Source organism: Myodes glareolus, chromosome X, assembly GCF_982192425.1.
Source record: "Myodes glareolus chromosome X, mMyoGla1.1, whole genome shotgun sequence".
Taxonomy (NCBI): Eukaryota; Metazoa; Chordata; class Mammalia; order Rodentia; family Cricetidae; genus Myodes; species Myodes glareolus.
The window spans coordinates 52,103,222-52,123,640 of record NC_142053.1 but is presented as its reverse complement, the minus strand read 5'-3'; the positions used below and the strand labels follow the sequence as shown (position 1 = coordinate 52,123,640).

Below are 20,419 nucleotides of genomic sequence, written 5' to 3'. Positions count from 1 at the left end.
CCCATGTTCTGGAAATGATGCAGGCTTGAATCTTGCCTTCAGAGACCTAGTTGCAGACAATTGAAAAGGGGATAGGTAGCACATTGCTCTGTTGAGGTTAGGTAAAGGAGAAAGAACACCAAGAGAAAGGGGCCTCTCCTGCCACAGAAAACTCAGTGGAGAAGGGGCATTTAATCCAAGCAGATCTATAACAAGTGCAGCCAAGAGGAGTCGGTGACGTGTAAGACAGCACCTGGCGTACAGCAGGCACTTAGTAAGACAAGAGACTTAGCAAGGACTCCCCTGCCCAGTCTAGGGAGCTCAAATGGAGGGCCTCACAAAAGAACAGTGAAACTGAGTACAGGAGCAGATACAACCTGGCCCGTATCTAGAGTGAGCAGACAGATTGGGGTAGATGAGCAGACCTATTCATAAACAAAAGCATATCCTGCTGAAAAAGGCACTGAGAGCCAAGATTAGAAGGCAGAGTCCCAGTATACAGATGGGCAAACTGAGTCCAGCTAATGGAAAAGGACTGGCCCTGAAAATCTCTGCACATGAAGCTAGAGGAAAATGTAGGACTGGAACATGAAAGTACCAGGTTTAAATATTCATAGGAGTTGCTTCTCAGAGCAAGGAGGAGGGAGAGGCTCAGAGGAGGAGACTGGATTAAAGATGAAAGGAGGGCCTCCTAGTCACACTAGGTTACTAACCTAAGACCCAAATAACAAGCAGTTAGCCAAGAGTAAACGCGGCTGGTATTGCTCACTAAGTGCGTTTAACTCTTGCCCTTCCTGCTGCTAGGATGAAGGCATGAGACAAATTCTGGCCAATGACTGCAAACAGAGTGGGATGGGAGCTAGTTCACAGCATCTAAAAAAGTAAAAGCCTTCTGCACTCTTTTCCCTCTATGCAGATGGCAATCTGCATTGCTGGATGATTGTCCATTTGTATCTGGAATAAGCCGAGCTGCTGCAGTTCCTGCATGGTCTCAATGCAGAAATCATAATCTGTGTTCTTTGGAGCCAATGAAGTTTGGATATTTGGGGTAATACAAACAAGATCTTAAAAACAAGGATCAAATCCCAACTCCTTCATACTGATTCAGTGAGTGACCTTGGCAAATAAATTTTCTCCTATAGTTTTATGTCTTCCATTTAAAAAAAAATCCATGTATGAAATCACACTGAACTCTCTAATGTCTTAGGAATCTGCTTTCTCCTTGTTAAAATCACACAGGGTTAGCCAGATGGTGGTAGCACATGGTTTTAACCCCAGCACTCGGGAAGCAGAGGCAGACATATCTCTGGGAGTTCAAGGCTAGTCTGGTCTACAGAACAAGTTCCAGGACAGCCAGGGTTATACAGAGAAATCCTGTTTCTAAACCGTCTACAAAAAAATCGCACAGGGCTTTGGGGAAAACAGGGAAATGGCCATTTCTGGAGTTCTCCAATAAGGAGTCTTTATATATTGCATTAGTCAGGGTTTTCTAGAGTAACAGAAAGTATAGAATGAATCTCTCTGCATATATAAAGGGTAATTAGTTAGAATGACTTATAGGCTGTGGTCTGGATAATCCAACAATGGTTGTCTATTATTGAAAAGTCAAAGAATCCAGAAGTTACTCAGTCCGCAAGGCTGATGTCTCAGCTGGTCTTCAATATAAACTGGAATCCCAAAGCAGTAGATTTTAATGCCAGTGGGGAAGGACCAGAGAAAGGCGAACAGTAAAACTTTCAGATATCTTATCACCGTCCTTCCTCAGGGGAAGCTGGCCATCCTTTCATTCCAGCGGTTCTGGCTCAAGCCTGAAAAGTGATCACAGGCTGAGATTGCCTTTCACCACAATCCAATGTAGTCTTTCTTTCATTTGTCTGAGACCTTTTTTCCCTTACACAAAGCAAACAAAAGTTAAGTAGTTTTTTTTTAAAATCTATTTCATGTCTGGAAACACGAAGATTGATTAGCCAGTACCAAAGGTTCATATAAGTTATGCTACCATAAAATTCATTTTGCCTGTGCTGGCTGTTAAGGGTTAGGCCATTGTGAGCATTGTTTTGTCTATGGTGCCCATTACAGTAATTACAATCACCTTCCCTTGGGAATCTAGTACTGCTGCCTGGCCCCTGCTACCTTGGGGCCCAATTAATTACATTGCATTTAATTCACCCAATTGAGCATCTCCAGCCCTAAGGTCTAGTATGAGGAAAAGGGCAAAAACAAAACTTCAAATGTGTTCTCATCATTTTGCATCTTATAGGATTAATGAAAGACATGTCTTCTGGCCATTCCCATTGTGGGGGATTAGGTTTTACACAGTGGACCCACTCTATAATCTCCCTGAGCCTTAAAATCCCCTCATCAACACTAATACAAAGGATGCCAGGCACCCCAACTCCTTTTCAGCAGGCCGTCTTTGACAAATGCTTCAGTCAGCTATTCAAACAAACTTTTGATGCCGTCATTTTTTTCTGTGCAAGCTTCCATATTAAATCTAGAATCACCAATCAGAGGGCCCATAAAAATAAACTCAGCCTGATCTGGTTTTCTGCTTCTTCCACCATTATCCCATACCTTTAAAATCCACTCCCACACGTATTCTCCAGACTCCTGCTTGAATGAATTAGGCAATTCATTAAGTTCTTTAGTCATGCAGCACACCTCCTTAGGAACTACACTTTCTACCTCCCCTCTAGGAGCCTGCTTTGCCTTGAGTCTGGTTATAGGTCTAGAGGCAACTATTGGTGGGCCCTGAGGGGCATAAGTATTGCCTTCCCTGGTATTTCCTTCAGAGAAAGTCATGCTGATTTAGCAGACAATGAAGGATTAATTACCAGCGCTGCCACATTAAATAACAATTGTATTTTCAGTTAAGATGTATTCCAACTGAAGGTGAAAGGGGCAGTATTTCAAGGGGTGAGGTTGAGGGTACTATTTTCTCAGGTGAGATAAACCGCTGAGAATGTGAGGGTTCCAAGTTTTCACTTTCAGTTGGTGCCCGTCCATAGGTCCCACTGTTTCATTCTCTGCTAGAGCTCTGAGTGGCTTCCTTAGATAGGCCTGGCTACAATGGACCTAAAATCAAGAGTGAATACACTCAAAATATGCAGCTATAACTCAGCTAACCTCTAGTCCCAAAGGGTTCCCAGGCTGTTTGGTGTGATAAATTGAATCTAGCTGGAAGCCTGACTCTTCTTATTGGCTCCTTCTCCACACTCCCTTCTCTCTCTCCCTTCCTTTCCCCTTCTCCTCTTTTCCCTCCTTCTCTTGTCTTCCCAACACCCTGCCCTGTTTCCTAAAGAGAGGAAAGCATCAAAAGTAAATGTCTTATTACAAAGTAGCCCCTGTTCATTGCCTTGGCTGTTCTTAGAGGGGGTAGGGAAAAGCTCTGCCTTTGTATGGGTTCAGGGGTGTATGGAGGAGGCAATGTTTGGGACTCACCTACACATATCTGTCTTCTCCTTGTCTCTTCACATTCAGCATGAAACCTAGAAATTAGAAGTGCACAATGAGATGCACATGTTCACCAGCACTGTCAGATAAATAGCAACTATATTTTCAGGTATGATATATTCTACATGTTGCATGGGATATAGATATATATGCACTTTATCATTTGACACACAAACTTAACTAAGTTTCCTCTAATTTTATTGTTTGAATTCGAAGTCTTACAATGATCTTCTCTTTTTAAAATTTTTCTCCACCCCCGTTATTGAAAACAGATTCTTTTCTCACACAGTAGAATGTGAATACAGTTTCTCCTTACTCCCTTTCTCTACTCCTCCCAGGTCCACCCAGTCTCTTTCATCCAGTTCCACTTTCTTTCTGTCTCTCATTTTAAAAAAAACAGACTTCTAAGATAAAACAACAAACCACAGCAAAATAAAATATAATAAAACAAAAATCATCCCATCGAAGTTGAACAAGGAAAACCAACAGAAGGAAAGAGTCCAAGAGAAGGCACAAGAATCAGAGACCCGTCCCACTCATTCATATACCCAGGAGTTCATAAAAATGCTAAACTGAAAGCTATAATGGACCTGGTGAAGGATAAAGTGCTCAGTCTTTTTTTGTTGTTGTTGTTTGTTTGTTTGTTTTTCTGAGACAGTCTCCATATATAGACCAAACTGGCCTGAACTCACAGACATCCTTCTGCCTCTGCCTCCCAAGAATTCCATTTTGCAATTGTACCAAAGATCCCTCACAGGACGTTGAACCCAGAACACCTGGGTAAAATCCTAACTGTTAGACATTGTGGGAACTGATTACAAGGACTTCTCGTAGAAAAGTATTAGGAAAGGTTGCAATACTTCAGTTCACCACTAGGGGGTGCTAGGCATATACTTTAGATTTCTTTAGATCCCTGTTCTTGGTCTTTGGTGGATGACTGTGGACAAGTCTCTCACCTCCTTTAAGCATCAATTTGTTCTTCTTTTAAAAGATTTAGTTTTCATTCTTTCATAATTTCATATATGTATATAATGAAGTTTAATTCTTTTCATTTCTTGTTTTCCTATTTCATCTCCCTGTGGTGGTTAGTGGTTTGTTGTTGTTTTCAACTTAATACAAACTACAGTAATCTTGAAGAGGAAACCTTTAGTGAGGAATTGCCTTCATAAAACGAACACTCCTCCGTTGCTGGTGCGAGTGCAAACTGATATAGCTGCTTTGGAAACCAGTATGGTGATTTCTCAGAAAATTAGGAAACAGTCTACCTCAATACCCAGGATTACCAATTATGGGTATATACCCCAAAATGCTCAATCATACCTCAAGGATATGTGCTCAACTATGTTTATGGCAGCATTATTTGTCATAGTCAGAAGTTGGAAACAACCTAGATGCACCTCAATTGAAGAATGGATAAAGAAAATGTGGTACAAAATAATGACATCTTAAAATTTGTAGGGAAATGGATGGATCTAGGAAAAAAACATATTGTGGTCACCCAGACCCAGAGAGAAAAATATAATATGTACTCACTCAAAAGTGGCTCTTAGACATGAATCAAAGAACCCTAAGAGAAACATACATGAGTCTACACAGGAAGGTGAAAGAGACAAGATCTCCTGAGTAAATTGGGAGCGTGGGGTTCATGGGAGAGGGAAGAAGAGGAGAGAAAGAAGAAAGGGAGGGGAGCAGAGAAAATGTATAGCTCTCAGTCCTCGCGGCGTCCCTTCGCAGTCGCCTGGAACTCGGCTGCTTGGCGGCCTGTGCGCGCGTGCGCGGACATGGCTTCAAACGACTATACCCAGCAAGCAACTCAAAGCTATGGGGCCTATCCTACCCAGCCTGGGCAGGGCTACTCCCAACAGAGCAATCAACCCTATGGCCAGCAGAGTTACAGTGGCTATGGCCAATCAGCTGACACTTCAAGATACGGCCAGAGCAGCTATGGCTCTTCTTATGGACAGACCCAAAACACAGGCTACGGCACCCAGTCAGCTCCCCAGGGATATGGTTCCACTGGAGGCTATGGCAGCAGCCAAAGTTCCCAATCTTCTTATGGGCAGCAGTCCTCTTACCCTGGCTATGGCCAGCAGCCAGCTCCTAGCAGCACCTCGGGAAGTTACGGTGGCAGTTCTCAGAGCAGCAGCTATGGGCAGCCCCAGAGTGGAGGCTATGGCCAACAGTCTGGCTATGGTGGACAGCAACAAAGCTATGGACAACAACAAAGCTCCTATAACCCACCTCAGGGTTATGGACAACAGAACCAGTACAACAGCAGCAGTGGAGGTGGTGGAGGGGGTGGTGGAGGCAACTATGGCCAAGATCAGTCCTCCATGAGTGGTGGCGGCGGTGGTGGTTATGGCAATCAGGACCAGAGTGGTGGCGGCGGTGGTGGCTACGGGGGAGGCCAGCAGGACCGTGGGGGCCGTGGCAGGGGCGGTGGAGGTGGTTACAACCGAAGCAGTGGTGGCTATGAACCCAGAGGCCGTGGAGGTGGCCGAGGAGGCAGAGGCGGCATGGGCGGAAGTGACCGTGGTGGCTTCAGTAAATTTGGTGGCCCTCGGGACCAAGGATCGCGCCATGATTCTGAACAGGATAATTCAGACAACAACACCATCTTTGTGCAAGGCCTGGGCGAGAATGTTACAATAGAATCTGTGGCTGATTACTTCAAGCAGATTGGAATTATTAAGACAAATAAGAAAACTGGACAGCCTATGATTAATTTGTATACGGACAGGGAAACTGGCAAGCTGAAGGGTGAGGCAACAGTCTCATTTGATGACCCACCTTCTGCTAAAGCAGCTATCGATTGGTTTGATGGTAAAGAATTTTCTGGGAATCCTATTAAGGTTTCATTTGCTACCCGCCGAGCTGACTTCAATCGGGGTGGTGGAAATGGTCGTGGAGGCCGAGGGCGAGGAGGACCCATGGGCCGTGGAGGCTATGGAGGAGGTGGCAGTGGTGGTGGTGGCCGGGGAGGATTCCCCAGTGGAGGTGGTGGAGGTGGTGGACAGCAACGAGCTGGGGATTGGAAGTGTCCTAATCCTACATGTGAGAACATGAACTTCTCTTGGAGAAATGAATGCAACCAGTGTAAGGCCCCTAAGCCAGATGGTCCAGGAGGGGGACCAGGAGGCTCTCATATGGGGGGTAACTATGGAGATGATCGCCGTGGCAGAGGAGGCTATGATCGGGGCGGCTACCGGGGCCGAGGCGGGGACCGTGGGGGATTCCGAGGGGGCCGGGGTGGTGGGGACAGAGGCGGTTTTGGCCCTGGCAAGATGGACTCCAGGGGTGAGCACAGACAGGATCGCAGGGAGAGGCCATATTAGCTTGGCTTCTGAAGTTCTGGAACAGCTCTTCCTGTACCCAGTGTTAACCCTTGTTATTTTGTAAACTTTCAATTCAGAATTGCCCATGGATTTTTTTTGTGTGTGTGTGTGTGTGTCAGACTACCATAATTGTAACCATATCTCTGGTTCCCATTAAAAACCATCATTTTAGTTAAAAAAAAAAAAGAAAGAAAATGTATAGCTCAATAAAAACAATAAAAAGAAAGTGTTGCTACAATAGTGAATTATTATCATATTATGTTAGGAATATTCTTGTATGTTTGTATTTTATTTATTATATATAAAGAATAATGTTTATTGTTTTATCTTGCATTCCTGGTCCTAAGTGCTGCTAATGTAGGCATGGCCCACCAGTCTTGGATAAGAGGATTTTTTTTTGTGGGGGTAGTTCTATTCTTTTTAAAATTGATCTATTTGTTATTTAAAGTTTCATTTTACATTCCAACCACAGTTCTCCCTCCCAGCCATCCTCACACTCCCCTTGCCTCCCCACCCCAGCCCACACCTCCTCTACTCCTCCCTCGGGGTAAGGGCACATTAATTTGGAGCAGGACCAAGTCCCTCCTCCCTGCATTAAGGCTGAGATCACATCCCAACACAGAGAATGGGCAGCAACCAACTAGACTGAGCACCAGGGATAGATCCTGATCCCATTGCCCGGGTCCCCTCAGACAGTTCAAGTTTTACAACTACCTCCCACATACAGAAGGCCTAGCTTGGTCACACGTGGGCTCCACAGCTGGCAGTCTAGAGTTCTTGAGTTTCCACGTGCTTGGTTCAGCTGTCTCTGTAGATTTTTATTCATAACCTTGATCTCCGTTCTTCATATATTCCCTCCTCCCTCTCTTTGACTGGATTCCTGGGGCTTAATTGTGGATTTCTGCATCTGGGTGCATCAATTACTGGAGGAAGCCTCTATGATGATAGTTGGGGTAGTCACCAATCTGATTAGAGGGGAAGGCCAGTTCCACTACCGCTAGGAGTCTTAGCTGGGATCATCCTTGTGGATTCTTGGGAATTTCCTTAGCACCAGGTTTTTACCTAAAACCATAGTGACTCTCTCTATCAAGTTACCTCATTCATTGCTTTCCCACTCCATTCCCTATGACCATCCTGTTCCCTCATGGTCTCTTTCCCCATTGCCTCTCCATTACCACACCCTCACCCCCAGTTTACCCTGGTGATCTCATCTAATTCCCCTTTCCAGGGTGATCCGTTCATCCCTTCTTGGGTCTTCCTTGTTACCAAGCTTCTCTGGAGCTCTGGATTGCAGCCTGGTTACCCTTTGCTTTACATCTAATATCCACTTAGAAGTGAGTACATAGTATGTTTATGTTTCTGAGTCTGAGTTACCTCACTCAGAATTGTTTCTAGATCCATCCATTTACCTGCAAATTTCATGATGTTGTTTTTCTAAAGTCAGAGTAATGCTCTATTATATAAGTGTACAGCATTTTCTTTATCCCTTATTCTATTGTGGAACATCTAGGTTGTTTCTGACTTTGGGCTATTGGGAATAGAGAGGCAATGAACAGGGAATGGCAAGTGTCCTTCTGGTAGGTTGAAGTGTCCTTGGGGTATATGCCCAAAGTGCTATATCTGGAATTTGAGGTAGATTGAGTCCCATCTGGTGTACAAGTATTGAAGAGATCAGGGATACAAGGAACCTATCTAAACACAATAAAAAACAATTTAGAGCAAGCCAACAGCCAGCATCAAATTAAACAGAGAGAAACTCAAAGTGATTCCACTACAATTAGGAAGAAGACAAGGATGTCCACTCTCTCTGTATCTTTTCAATATAGTATTTGAAGATCTAGTTAGAGCAATAAGGCAACAAAAGGAGATCAAGGGATACAATTTGGAAAGAAAGAAAAGTCAAACTTTTATTATTTGCAGATTACATGATAGTATATGTAAGTGACCACAAAAACTCTTCCAGAGAACACCTACAGCTGATAAACACCTTCAGTAATGTGGCAGGATACAAGGTTAACTCAAAACATTCAGTAGCCCTCCTATATACAAATGATAAAAGGGTCGAGAAAGAAATCAGAGAAACATCACTTTTTGAAAGAGCCACAAATATAAATTATCTTGGGGTAACTAACTAAACAACTGAAACACCTGTATGACAAAAAAATTAAGTGTCTAAAGAAAGAAACTGAAGAAGATATCAGAAAATGGAAAGATCTCCCACGCTCATGGATGCTCTTGAATAGGTAGGACCAACATAATATAAATGGCAATCTAACCAAAAACAATCTAGAGATTCAAAACTATGTCTATCAAAATCCAAACACAATTCCTCACAGACTTATAGAACAATATTCAACTTCATATTGAAAAACAAAAAGCTCAGAATAATTAAAGCAATGCTGTACAATAAAGGAACCCCCAGAGGCATCACCATCCCTGACTTAAGACTTCACGATAGAGCTATAGAGATAAAAACATTTTGGTATTGGCATAAAATCAGACACATGGACCAGAGGAATCAAATTAAAGACCCTGGCATTAATTCACACACGTATGAACTCCTGATTTTTGACAAAGAAGTCAAAATATACAATGGAAAATGAAAAGTATCGTTAACAAATGATGCTGGATAACTGGGTGTCAACAGGTAAAAGATTACAAATAGATCCGCATCTATCACCATGCACAAAACTCAAGTCCAAATGTATCAAAGACCTCAACATAAATCAAGTTGCTCTGAACCTGATGTCAGAGAAACTGGGAAGTATCCTTGAACACATTGGCACAGGAGACCACTTCATAAATATAACAGAAGCAGCACAGACACTGAGAGCAACAACCAATAAATGAGACCTCCTGAAACTGAAAAGCTTCTGTAAGGCAAAGGATAGAGTCATTAAGACTAAATAACAGCCTACAGAATGGGAAAAGATCTTCACCAATCCCACATTTGACAGAGAACTGATCCCCAAAATATATACAGAACTGAAGAAACGAGACTCAAAATACCAAATAATCCAATTAAAAAATGGGGTATAGAGCTAAACAGAGAATTCTCAACGGAACAATCTCAAATCGCCAAAAGACATTTAAGGAATTGTTGGACATCCTTAATCATCAGGGAAACATAAACTAAAAGAACTCTGAGATACCATCTTACACCTGTCAGGATGACTAAGATCAAAATTATGAGGACAGCTTATGTGGAGAGGACGTGGAGTCAGGGTAAAACTCCCACTGCTGGTGAGAGTGAAAACTTGTCCACTCACTTTAGAAATCAGTATGGTGGCTTCTCAGAAAATTGGGAATCAGTCTACCTAACGACCCAGCCATACCGCTCTTGGGCATTTTCAGTTGTTGTTGTTGCTCGGTTTTCTAACATTCCTTGACTGCTTAGTCAAGGTTTTGGAGAAAAATCTTGCAGTTTTCTGCTATAGGTGGATGGCCCATCTTAGACATTCCTCTGAAAAGAGTTACCTTATGTTCTACAGTCCTAGTATATACCGCTAGCTGTGTCTTCATGGTAGATCGGTAAACTCACTGCTATAATATAAAAATTCCTGACGGGAGATAGTTTATTTCCAAAAGTGAGCTCTGCCAAATGTCTGAGTCCCCACCTAGGTCATCCTAGTTCTGCTTCTCAATTGGTAGCCTTCTAAGGAAGGCCTTTTGCTTTGAGTGAAAGCGAGGTGACAAGGGAGGACTACAGCCCCAGAGGCATTTCCTGTGTGCAGAGACAGTTGTACAGTAAGGTTGTTTCAGAAGCATGACGTCACGATAGCCATCCTGATACATTTCTTATTTCCTCCCTATGTTTAAAATACATATTTTCTTGTACAATGTATTCTGATTAGAGTTTCCTCTCCCTTTAATCTCCCCAGTTCCTCCCCTCCTCCCATGGCAGGATCAAGGAAACAAGGGCCATATCTAAACATAAGAAAGGCAATATACAGCAAGGAAACAGCCGACATCAAATTAAGAGAACCACAAAGCGATTCCAATAACTTTGGGAATAAGAAAAGGTTTCCACAATCTCCATATCTGTTGAATATAGTACTTGAAGACTTAGTGAAGATTTAATCATGCTTTTGTGAAATTTGTGAAATCTCTGCCACATGATGCAAGACTATCTTCCATCTATAGAACATTTTCCATTGTCTGATTATGTGATGTGGGAGTCCCCTCTGTGTGCTGTGATTACCATTAATGAATAAAGAAACTGCTTTGGACCTACAGCAGGGCAGAACTTAGGTAGGCAGGGAAAGATAGGCTGAATGCTGGGAAAAGAAAGCCTTGGAGCCTCCGATAGAGACATGTGCTGAAACTTTGCTGGTAGGCCACGACCTCGTGGTGATGCACAGATTAATGAAGATGGGTTAAATTGAGATGTAAGAGTTAGCCAATAATAAGCTAGAGGTAATGGGCCAAGCAGTGATTTAAATAATACAGTTTCTGTGTGATTATTTTGGGGCTAAGCAGCCATGAAACAACAAGCAAACACTCCATTCAACAGCTATGTGGCTGTTACTTCTGATATTTCATCAGACAGAGGTCTGATCTCCAAAACATGCAAAGAACTCAAGAAATTGGTCATCAAAAGAACAAATAATCCACTAAAAATGGGGTACAGACCTGAACAGAGAACTGTCAACAGGGGAATCTAAAATGACTGAATGACATTTAAGGAAATGTTCAACATCCTTAGTCATCAGAGAAATGCAAATCAAAACAATTCTGAGATTCCATCTTACACCTGTAAGAATGGCCGAGATCAAAAACACTGATGACAACTTATGCTGAAGAGGATGTGGGGTAAAATGAACACTCCTCTATTGCTGGTGGGAGTGCAAACTGGTCCAGCTGCTTTGGAACTCCGTATGACGATTTCTCAGAAAATTAGGAATCAATCTATCTCAAGACCCAGGATTACCAATTATGGGGATATAATCCAAAGATGCTCAATCATTCCTCAGGACATGTGCTCATCTATGCTCATAGCAGCATTATTTGTCATAGCTAGAACCTGGAAACAACCTAGATGCACCTCAATAGAAGAATGGATAAAGAAAATGTGGTATTTATGTGCCACAGTCCTACCGTAAATCCCTAGCTGTGTCTTCATGGTAGATCGGTAAACTCACTGCTATAATATAAAAATTCCTGACAGGAGATAGTTTATTTCCAAAAGTGAGCTCTGGCAATTGTCTGAGTCCCCACCTAGGTCATCCTAGTTCTGCTTCTCAATTGGTAGCCTTCTAAAGAAGGCCTTTTGCTTTGAGTGAAAGCGAGGTGACAAGGGAGGACTACAGCCCCAGAGGCATTTCCTGTGTGCAGGGACAGTTGTACAGTAAGGTTGTTTTAGAAGCATGACGTCACGATAACCATCCTGATACATTTCTTATTTCCTCCCTATGTTTAAAATACATATTTTCTGGTACAATGTATTCTGATTAGAGTTTCCTCTCCCTTTAATCTCCCCAGTTCCTCCCCTCTTCCCATGCCATTCAGGTCCATCCCCTTGCTGATTCTTATTAGAAAATAATGGGCTCCTAAGAGATAAAAACAATGGAAGTTAGGACCACAAGGGGTGCGTCCACCCACTGAGATGGTGGGACTGACCTAATGGGAGCTCACCAAGGCCAGCTGTTGTGGGACTGATGGACCATGTGATCAAACCGGACTCTCTGAATGTGGCTGTCAATGAAGGTTGACTGAGAAGCCAAGGACAATGGCACTGGGTTTTGATTCTACTGCATGGACTGGCTTTGTGGGAGCCTGGTTTGTTTGGACGCTCACCTTCATAGACCTGTATGGAGCGGGGAGGTCCTTGGACTTCTCACAGGGCAGGGAACCCTGGCTGCTCTTAGGACTGGAGAGGGAGGGGAGAGAGGGAGGGAAAAGGAAGGTGGGGAGGAGGTGGAAATTTTTAATAAATAAATAAATTTAAAAAATAACAAAATTAATTAGAATAAGATAACATACAACTATCACATAGAAGTGTCCTTGTGGTATGCTGAAGTGTCCTTGGAGTATATGCTGAAAGTGCTTTATTTGGAATTGGAGGTAGATTGAGTACCGTCTGGAGTACAAGTCCCTCTAAATCAACTCACAGAAGCTCAAAGAGACCGAAGCAGCAAGCATGCACCAGGTCTTCAATGTATATATTATCCCTTTCAGAATTTTAGGAAAAATTTTATTTGTATTTTTATAGGGCCGTTGAGTGTGTGAACAAGTGGGTCTCTGATTCTTGGATCTTCTTGTGGTCTCCTTTTCTCCTGTTCGTTTGCCTCATCCAATTTCTATTTGATAATTGTATTTTAAAGTCTTATTCTAATTTATTTTGTTTGCTTTGCTGTTACCTCTTAGAAGCCTGCTATTTTCTACTGAGAGAGAGAAACAGAGTGGATCCTGATAGAAGGGAAGGTGGAACGGAACTGGGAGGAGTAGAGTGAAGGGGAATTATAATCAGGATATATTATGGGGAAATCTATTATGAATAAAATGGAAGGAAGATTCCCAGACTGAAGGATAACACAAAAGAATCATGGCTCGCAGAGATACACCGACTCATATTTTGTTACTTCTTGGTCGTTTGTGTATCAGTACTCATCCACCAACGCCTCAGACCTAGACCACAGTCAGCACTGAAATGGTATTGCTCTTCCCTTGCCCTCATTTACCTTTGATTCCATCCCTCCATCCCTCTCTTTTTTTCTTTTGTCTTCATTTTATTTAGGTAGCTCTCATTCTCCCACACTAGCTCTACCTGTTTACCATCACTCCTTGTCTTTATCTAGAAGTTATATATTAAAGCCCTCTTTTGATATCATTCTTTGTAGTATTCCAATAAGTGTTGAGGTTAAGCAATGTCTTAATTGTAGACTCAGTCTTCTATAGTCTGCAATCTTCTCAGGGATTATTTATTAATTGTTTCCAGTTGAAGAGTGGGAGAAGTGAGAATATGAGCAGAGTTCATACTCTCTGGGTATGAACTGGTACACCCACTGAAACAGCTTACCTGAGCTGATGGGAGTTCACCAACTCTGGCCAGACAGGGAAGGAACCAGCATAGGACCAAGCTGGACCCTCTGAATGTGGGTGACAGTTTATGACTGGGCCAGACTGCAGGGCCAACTGCAGTGGCACCTGGATATATCCCTGCTGGTGGACTGACTTTTTGGAACCCATTATCTTTGGATGGATACCTTGCTCAGCCTGGATATAGTGGGGAGGGCCTTGGTCCTTCCTCTGGGCAATGAACCTGACTCTCTCTGAGGAGTGGATGAAGGTGGGGTGGGAGGTTAAGTGGAGGGAATGGGAGGAGGATAGGGAGCGGAAACTTGGATTGGTATGTAAAATGAAACAAGATAGATTGTTTTCTTCTTAAAAATACTCACTTTTTTCACTCATCTGAACATATATTTAAATACAATATTTATTTAATTATTTTTATATTGAGACATATACTAGATGATGTGTGAAAAGGGGGACATATTTCAGAAAACCGCTCACTTTTGAAACTTACAATGAGATGCATAAACATGCAGAAAGTGTCAGCACCTTAGGGTTTTATGAATCAATAGCTACAACACATATTAAGAAAGTTATTAAACAAAATGAACAGCCTGACCAAGATTAGAAAAAAAATGGCTTTCAAGTCCTGAAAGCTAAGGCATGTTTTAAAAGAGAATGGAGGTATGATAGGGAGAGATTCAGGAAGCCTCTCATACTCTCAGATATGACCGCATATCACTAGTCAGCAACATATACTTATTAATTCCACATGATGCTGGCATGTTGAGCCAATCCTTCAAGGTAAAGTTGAAATAAAATTGATGAGACTGAGTAATTCAAAGTACCATTCATTGTTAGCTTGCCTTGCTTCAAAGGGCATAACGTTTGTTGTTATTATTGTTGTTATTATTTTTATTGTTATTATTTTTCCTTGGACTTAAAATAGATTGTTTTCCCATCCAACAAAAGTCCCAAGAATCCTATCAAAACACTAAACTTAACCTGGAATCAATATACTCAAAGGACCTGATGCAGTCTCTTGCAAACTCTCTGAATGTTGGCTCGGTCTCTCTGAATTCATATATGCTTTGATCAGCCTGTTAACAGGTGTGGGGATGTAGCTCAGCGGTAGAGCACATGTTTCGCATATATGAGGCCCCGGGTTCGAGCCCCGGCATCTCCAAAGCCATACTTTTGAACTTTGACTTTTCTTTTCAGGATGTTTCTGTGCAAGGTGTCCCAGACTTTAAATTCCCGTGATGAGGTCATATATGCATAGCTAATTATTGGATGAAATTACTCATTTGTCACAGAACAACAATGTTCATCTTTATGACGACATTTCCATAGACACTACCATGGTCTGGTGAGTAGAACGTGGTCATGCTTTCAGGGATATGTTTTGTTCACAGATCGAACAAAAAAAGGAAAGCTGTGCTTTCGTAGTGGTGACACTTTCTCTAATGGGTGTGCTTTCTTGGGGGAAAAAACGGGAGAAGAGTTCTTGCTTTGAAAGAAAAAAAGGGAGGTCTGGGCGGAGTCATTCCTGGTTACTACAGGGGAGGCAGCATTGCGGTTGTCATAGAAACCAGGGTCATTATAGAGACCATTTTCAAATGGCGCCCGGGCAACGTCCTGGAAAGAAGCATTCAGTTCCTGGTCTTTGGACTGAGTTGAGCGTCTGGGTTCCCGGAGGTGAGCACCAGAATCTTCCTGAGGGTTGGGAGGCAGAAGCAGGGATTCCAGACCCAAGTAGGAGTACTCCTACCTCGTGGTCTGCAGCCTGTGTATCTCCGGAAGGAGAGAGACTTGGGACCATTCTGCCTCCTCCTGTGCTGTTCTGTACTGGGGAGTGCTGGAGCCATTGTCCAGGAGGGGAGTTGTGGGACAGTGGGCGGGAAGGTGGACGATGAGGCCAAATGAGCAGTCTGTGATCCTGGCTTCCCTCTCTGTGAAAAGTGCATGAGATTGCTCGCCCATAGGATCCGTGAGAGTTAAGTGGGGAAGCCTAAATACTAGTCAATAATTACCCTGCGTTTCTCTGACGAGTACTAAAATATGCACTTGGTTAGAGGATTTTCTTTTTAGTAATCTGTGGTTTTGTTTGGATTTGAGACAGCATTTCACCATGTCCTACCCTAGCTCAGAACTCTCAATGATTCTCCTACCATGGCTGCCTCGTGAAGGGGTAGCAGGTGTGGGACACTTTGTGCAGTTTGACAATTTAATTTCCATTACCGTGGGACCCACCCTGCCCGGTGGCCCTGATCTCTCCTCAGAATCCCTGCTACACTGCCTATGGCCTTAATAGCTCTAATGAATCTCCATAGAAGGGGCGATCCTATCAATGCCCCCTTAAACAGCACACCTGAAACCTTTCACGGGTCTATATTACTACTTTCTGACTGACATTTGAGGTTTTCCATATGTTTCATAGAAATGCTTTATCAGATACATGTTTTTCTAACTTTTCTCCTAGCCTCAGACTTATCATCTCTCTTCTCATCCATGTCCTTGGCAGAGCAAGAGATTTTAAATTGTAAGGGTTTCACCTTCTCCACTTCTTCAATTACAGTTTTTTATTTGGTGTCTTGTGTCTGAAATCTTTGGCTAGCACCCAGTGAGAGAGATTTTCCTCTTGTGTTCTGTTTGACATTTATGGCCTATTTTTATATGTTTACATCTGTAATCTATTCTTAGTGGCCTTCACATGTGATACAATGTAGTTCCTAGGCATATCTGGGCTGCAGCGTGAAATCCTGTGTCTAAATAAAAAATGAATAAAGTTTTTAAATCTTGTTAATTACACCCATGTTTCCTTTTTCCTGAAGAGAAGCTCGGGACTGGGGTCTCAGAATTGTCTAGCCCAAGGTTTCCAGCTCTGAGTAGTGCAATCATTTCTGCAACTGGAACCATGGCTTTGTGGGATTGTGGGAAATGCGAATAAGGCAAATTGTCTTTATTAAAGGGTTAAATAAGACAAATTCTATTTTTTTTTTAATTACAGAGAATTCACTTGAAAGAAATGAAATTTCCCCAGGGCCAGCTCTTCTTGAAATCAAAATGTGTGCTCCACGTTGCATGGTATTCTCAGAAGTTGCACTTCACTTACCAGCTAAGCTATTCAAGTTACCCAACTGGATAAGCATGTAAGGCCCAGCTCTGACCACTCAGGCTAAGGCACAGGCTCCCTTTTGCAGTAGAGAGAAAACAAAAACAAAAACCAAATGAGACTCTGTTCGGTGTTCTTGTCTTTGATTTGGCAAGGCTATGCGACATTCTGCGGAAGTCACACTTCTTGCCTTGCTAAAATGGCTTTGTGATCATTTTCTTGGGACTCCAGACCTATTTCTATTTTTTTTCTTTTCTTTCTTTCTCTGTTTTTATTTATTTGTTTGTTTGTGTGGGGGTTTGTTGTTGTTGTTGTTGTTGTTGTTTGAGACAGGGTTTCTCTGTGTAACAACCAGACCTATTTCTAAGAAGAGTAAGGCCTACATCCTTACAGTCCTGCCCAAAGAGAGTTTAAAGCCGTTCATAGCTATCAGTCTCTATTTCTTTCCAGTGAATTTATCAGACCCTGGAATAAGAAAAGGGTGTGGATTGGAGAGGTTAGTGATGGGACTGTATGAATTAGTGTTCTGAGAGCAAGGAAGACACAGGGTCTGCCTATGAAAGGCCATGAGATACTCTGTTCTCAGGGAACCCATGTCTGAAAGTGACATCCACTCCTGTTCCTCGGTTCATCAAGTCTGAAGGTGGTCCAAGGTCTTTGTGAAGGAGCTCTCGTATGAGGATGGAGCCTGAGCTACTTCTGAGTTACTGTGAAAGTAGCCCTGTTGTAGACCTGGACTTCCCATTCCGTGGAGAGACATGGCAGAATCTTTCTTTGTATCTGCCCCTTGAAGCCACAACCCTCACTTTCTGGATTTCTAGGAGACTAATCCCTTGTCTTGGAGCTTGGGCCCATCCTAATATACAGGCAGCAGGATGGAGGACTCCTGGGTTTCAACCAATTTCTGTTGGTCTCCACCAGGAATCTTTCCCCCGACTCTCCCAACTCCTGCAAGAGTTGGAACATGAAAGATTTCCAGGTAAGAAAGGCTCCCATTTAAACCTAAAAGGAAGATTTAGGCTGGGGAATGTGGGGTTTCCTTGGTCGAGTCTAGAACCTCTGGGTAAACCCAAGAGTATGGGCTTGCTGGGAGGATAAGGGCTACCTTACCTCCAGGAAAAGAGGAGGCTTAGGTTCAACCTCCATCCCTGTACAGGTGACCCTGCAGTGGGAGTTGCTCAGTGCTTGCCATAGGACAAAGAATCCTTGAGAAGTAGAAGCTTCTTCTGGCCATAACTCCTATGCTGGGTGTAGCTGCTGTACAAATCCTATTACTGGTTTAGGAAAGGAGTTAATTTCTCCTGGTATCAGCCAGGAAAGCTTCTAGGGGACCTAACTTCCCAGAAAATGCAATGAGATGATGACAGGTTGAGTTAATATTCCTTAGGAGGAGACAGTGGGTCCCTGGCCGGGGGCTCTTGAGATTATAGATCACATCTGATCTGAAGCAATCTACCACAGGACGGAAGAGAAGAGATGGGGCAGTATATCAGCCATCTGAGCCACCAAGAGAGTGATGAATTTGGGCCATAGTTAACCTAGAAGGGGCAAGGAACCACTCACAAACAGACAAGCTATGTGCTGTCCTTACCGCCACGTGGCTAAAAGGTATTACTGTGCTTGTGTGACAAAAAGAAATGGATGCAACGCATAAAAGCCTTACCATGAGATCAGCAAAGCCCTGTGCTCAGGAATTTGTACTTAGCCTGGTCCCCCAGCAGCACTGCTGTGCAAGATGGATCTGAAGGTATCACCGGGAGTAGATCCAACTGTGGCCTTCAATGGTGTGCAAACTGAACTGGAACCCATGTTACAGCACCTGGTTGGAGCTCATGCTTGTGAGAATACTCTTTTCTTCATGGTGACTCTCAGGTGAGGAAGGATGTGCAGCCCACATCCCTGTTTCCCCTTGCCCTTGAAGCCTCAGTGATTATGAGCTCAGAGGGATATTCTAACACCTCATCTCTCACCTCTTTGCCCAGAAACCAGTCACCTCATTTGCCCTGAGGCCAAGACAGACACAAGTTGTTGACTGTAGAGGGCCGCAACCACACTTTCCACCATAGATGGCGCTGCACCGCCAGGTGAGCTAGAAAGCTCACATGTGTTGGTATTTTCCACTACTCCCAAGGTTTCACCTGGGACTGGGAGCAGTTGACCAATCCAAGAATGACACGTCCAGAGCGGGGTCTGTTTCCTTTATAAGGGATGGGTTCCATCTTATCTGGGTCTCCGCCATGTTGGCTTATGCTCTAGCTCCCAAGAGACATAAAGCTTTTCTGCAGAAGGATCCTATGTGTACCGCGTGGTTCTTGCTGGCGAGACGGTAGCGCGGGACAGTTGACCACTTCTGGGAAATGCTCAAGAACTGTCAGTGGCTCTGCTATGGATAAAAAGAGAAAGAAGGGGCTAGGAGCAGAAATAACAGTCATGTCAGGAGTTAGGCATTTAAAGTCACAGGAATCTCTGAGCATAAAGAAATCCAGACATGATCTCAAGTCAGTCTGAGGGTGTTATAAAGTCATCTAACTTGGAAGAAGAGATAAGGTGTGTGGGTAAGGCTCAAATGCAGTCAGAAGTCATTACTTTACCAACTATGGACTTTTGAGATTACACAAAGTACCCAAAGCAATCTATCATGAAGAGGAAAAGTCAAGTGCACTAACTACATCAGCCATTGGGACATCAAGGTAGTCAGGAAATGGGGACAGAGGCGGCCCCTGCATGTCTAAGGTATCTAAGAACACAGGCCACTCTCTTACTTAGACATTTTCTTTTTTTTGGTTATTTCTGACTTATGTTTTTCTTTCTTGCTTTTCTTTTTTGTGACTCTTAAAAAAATAAAACTTGGAACCAAAAACAAAATTCTTAATCAAAGTTTAACCTGTCTTTACCATACTAAAATAGCATTCTAATAAGAATTTTAGAATTTAATCATTAGTGGGCACAGTTTTAGAAGATCATACATGACAGTAAACTAAAAATTACTGACTTTTCTAGTTGATTTGTCTGAAAGTCATATACCTATGCTTGGGAGCAAATGAGTCAGATGAAAAACTGGAAATAAAGGAAAGGGTTGTATCTCAGTGAAAGATCATGTGCCCATGCTGTCTAAGGTCCCGGGTCCAATTCTCAATATTAAGAAGAAAAAGTAGAAGTAAGGTAGCAGAATATGGACAAAGAGGAAGAAACTAAATTACAGAATTAATAAATTTTAAAGAAATAGGTTACTATAATATAAGAAGTAAGTAAGGTCTGAGATTGGAATAAAATTCAGATCATGTGTTTGACTAAGGACCTATCCTCTGGGTGTGGTGACAAGTGTCTAATATATAATGCTAGCAAGAGCTGTGAGGGAACTGAGGCAAGAGGATCACGGGTTCTGGGCCAGCCTATCATATGGCGACTTGTGATCCTGTCACAAAACAGAAGAAAGTGTCCAAAGTCAAACAGCAAACATATGTTGTTCTTATATTCTGACCCCATCAGCGGCTATCACGATGATGAACCTTGGGGTGATCTTCTA

The 20,419-nt window shown here is 42.9% G+C and overlaps 1 protein-coding gene and 1 non-coding gene across 2 annotated transcripts; both read left to right on the top strand.

Moving 5' to 3' along the window:
* Positions 1-5,144: 5,144 nt before the first annotated feature.
* LOC148117309 (RNA-binding protein FUS) lies at positions 5,145-6,846 on the top strand. Its single transcript, XM_087902678.1, has one exon. The coding sequence runs from the start codon at positions 5,214-5,216 to the stop codon at positions 6,765-6,767; it is 1,554 nt and encodes a 517-aa protein (XP_087758804.1). The 5' UTR covers positions 5,145-5,213; the 3' UTR covers positions 6,768-6,846.
* An 8,046-nt stretch (positions 6,847-14,892) lies between these two features.
* On the top strand, positions 14,893-14,964 carry Trnaa-cgc (transfer RNA alanine (anticodon CGC)). Its single transcript has one exon. It is a non-coding gene; the product is annotated as a tRNA-Ala (tRNA).
* Positions 14,965-20,419: the final 5,455 nt, after the last annotated feature.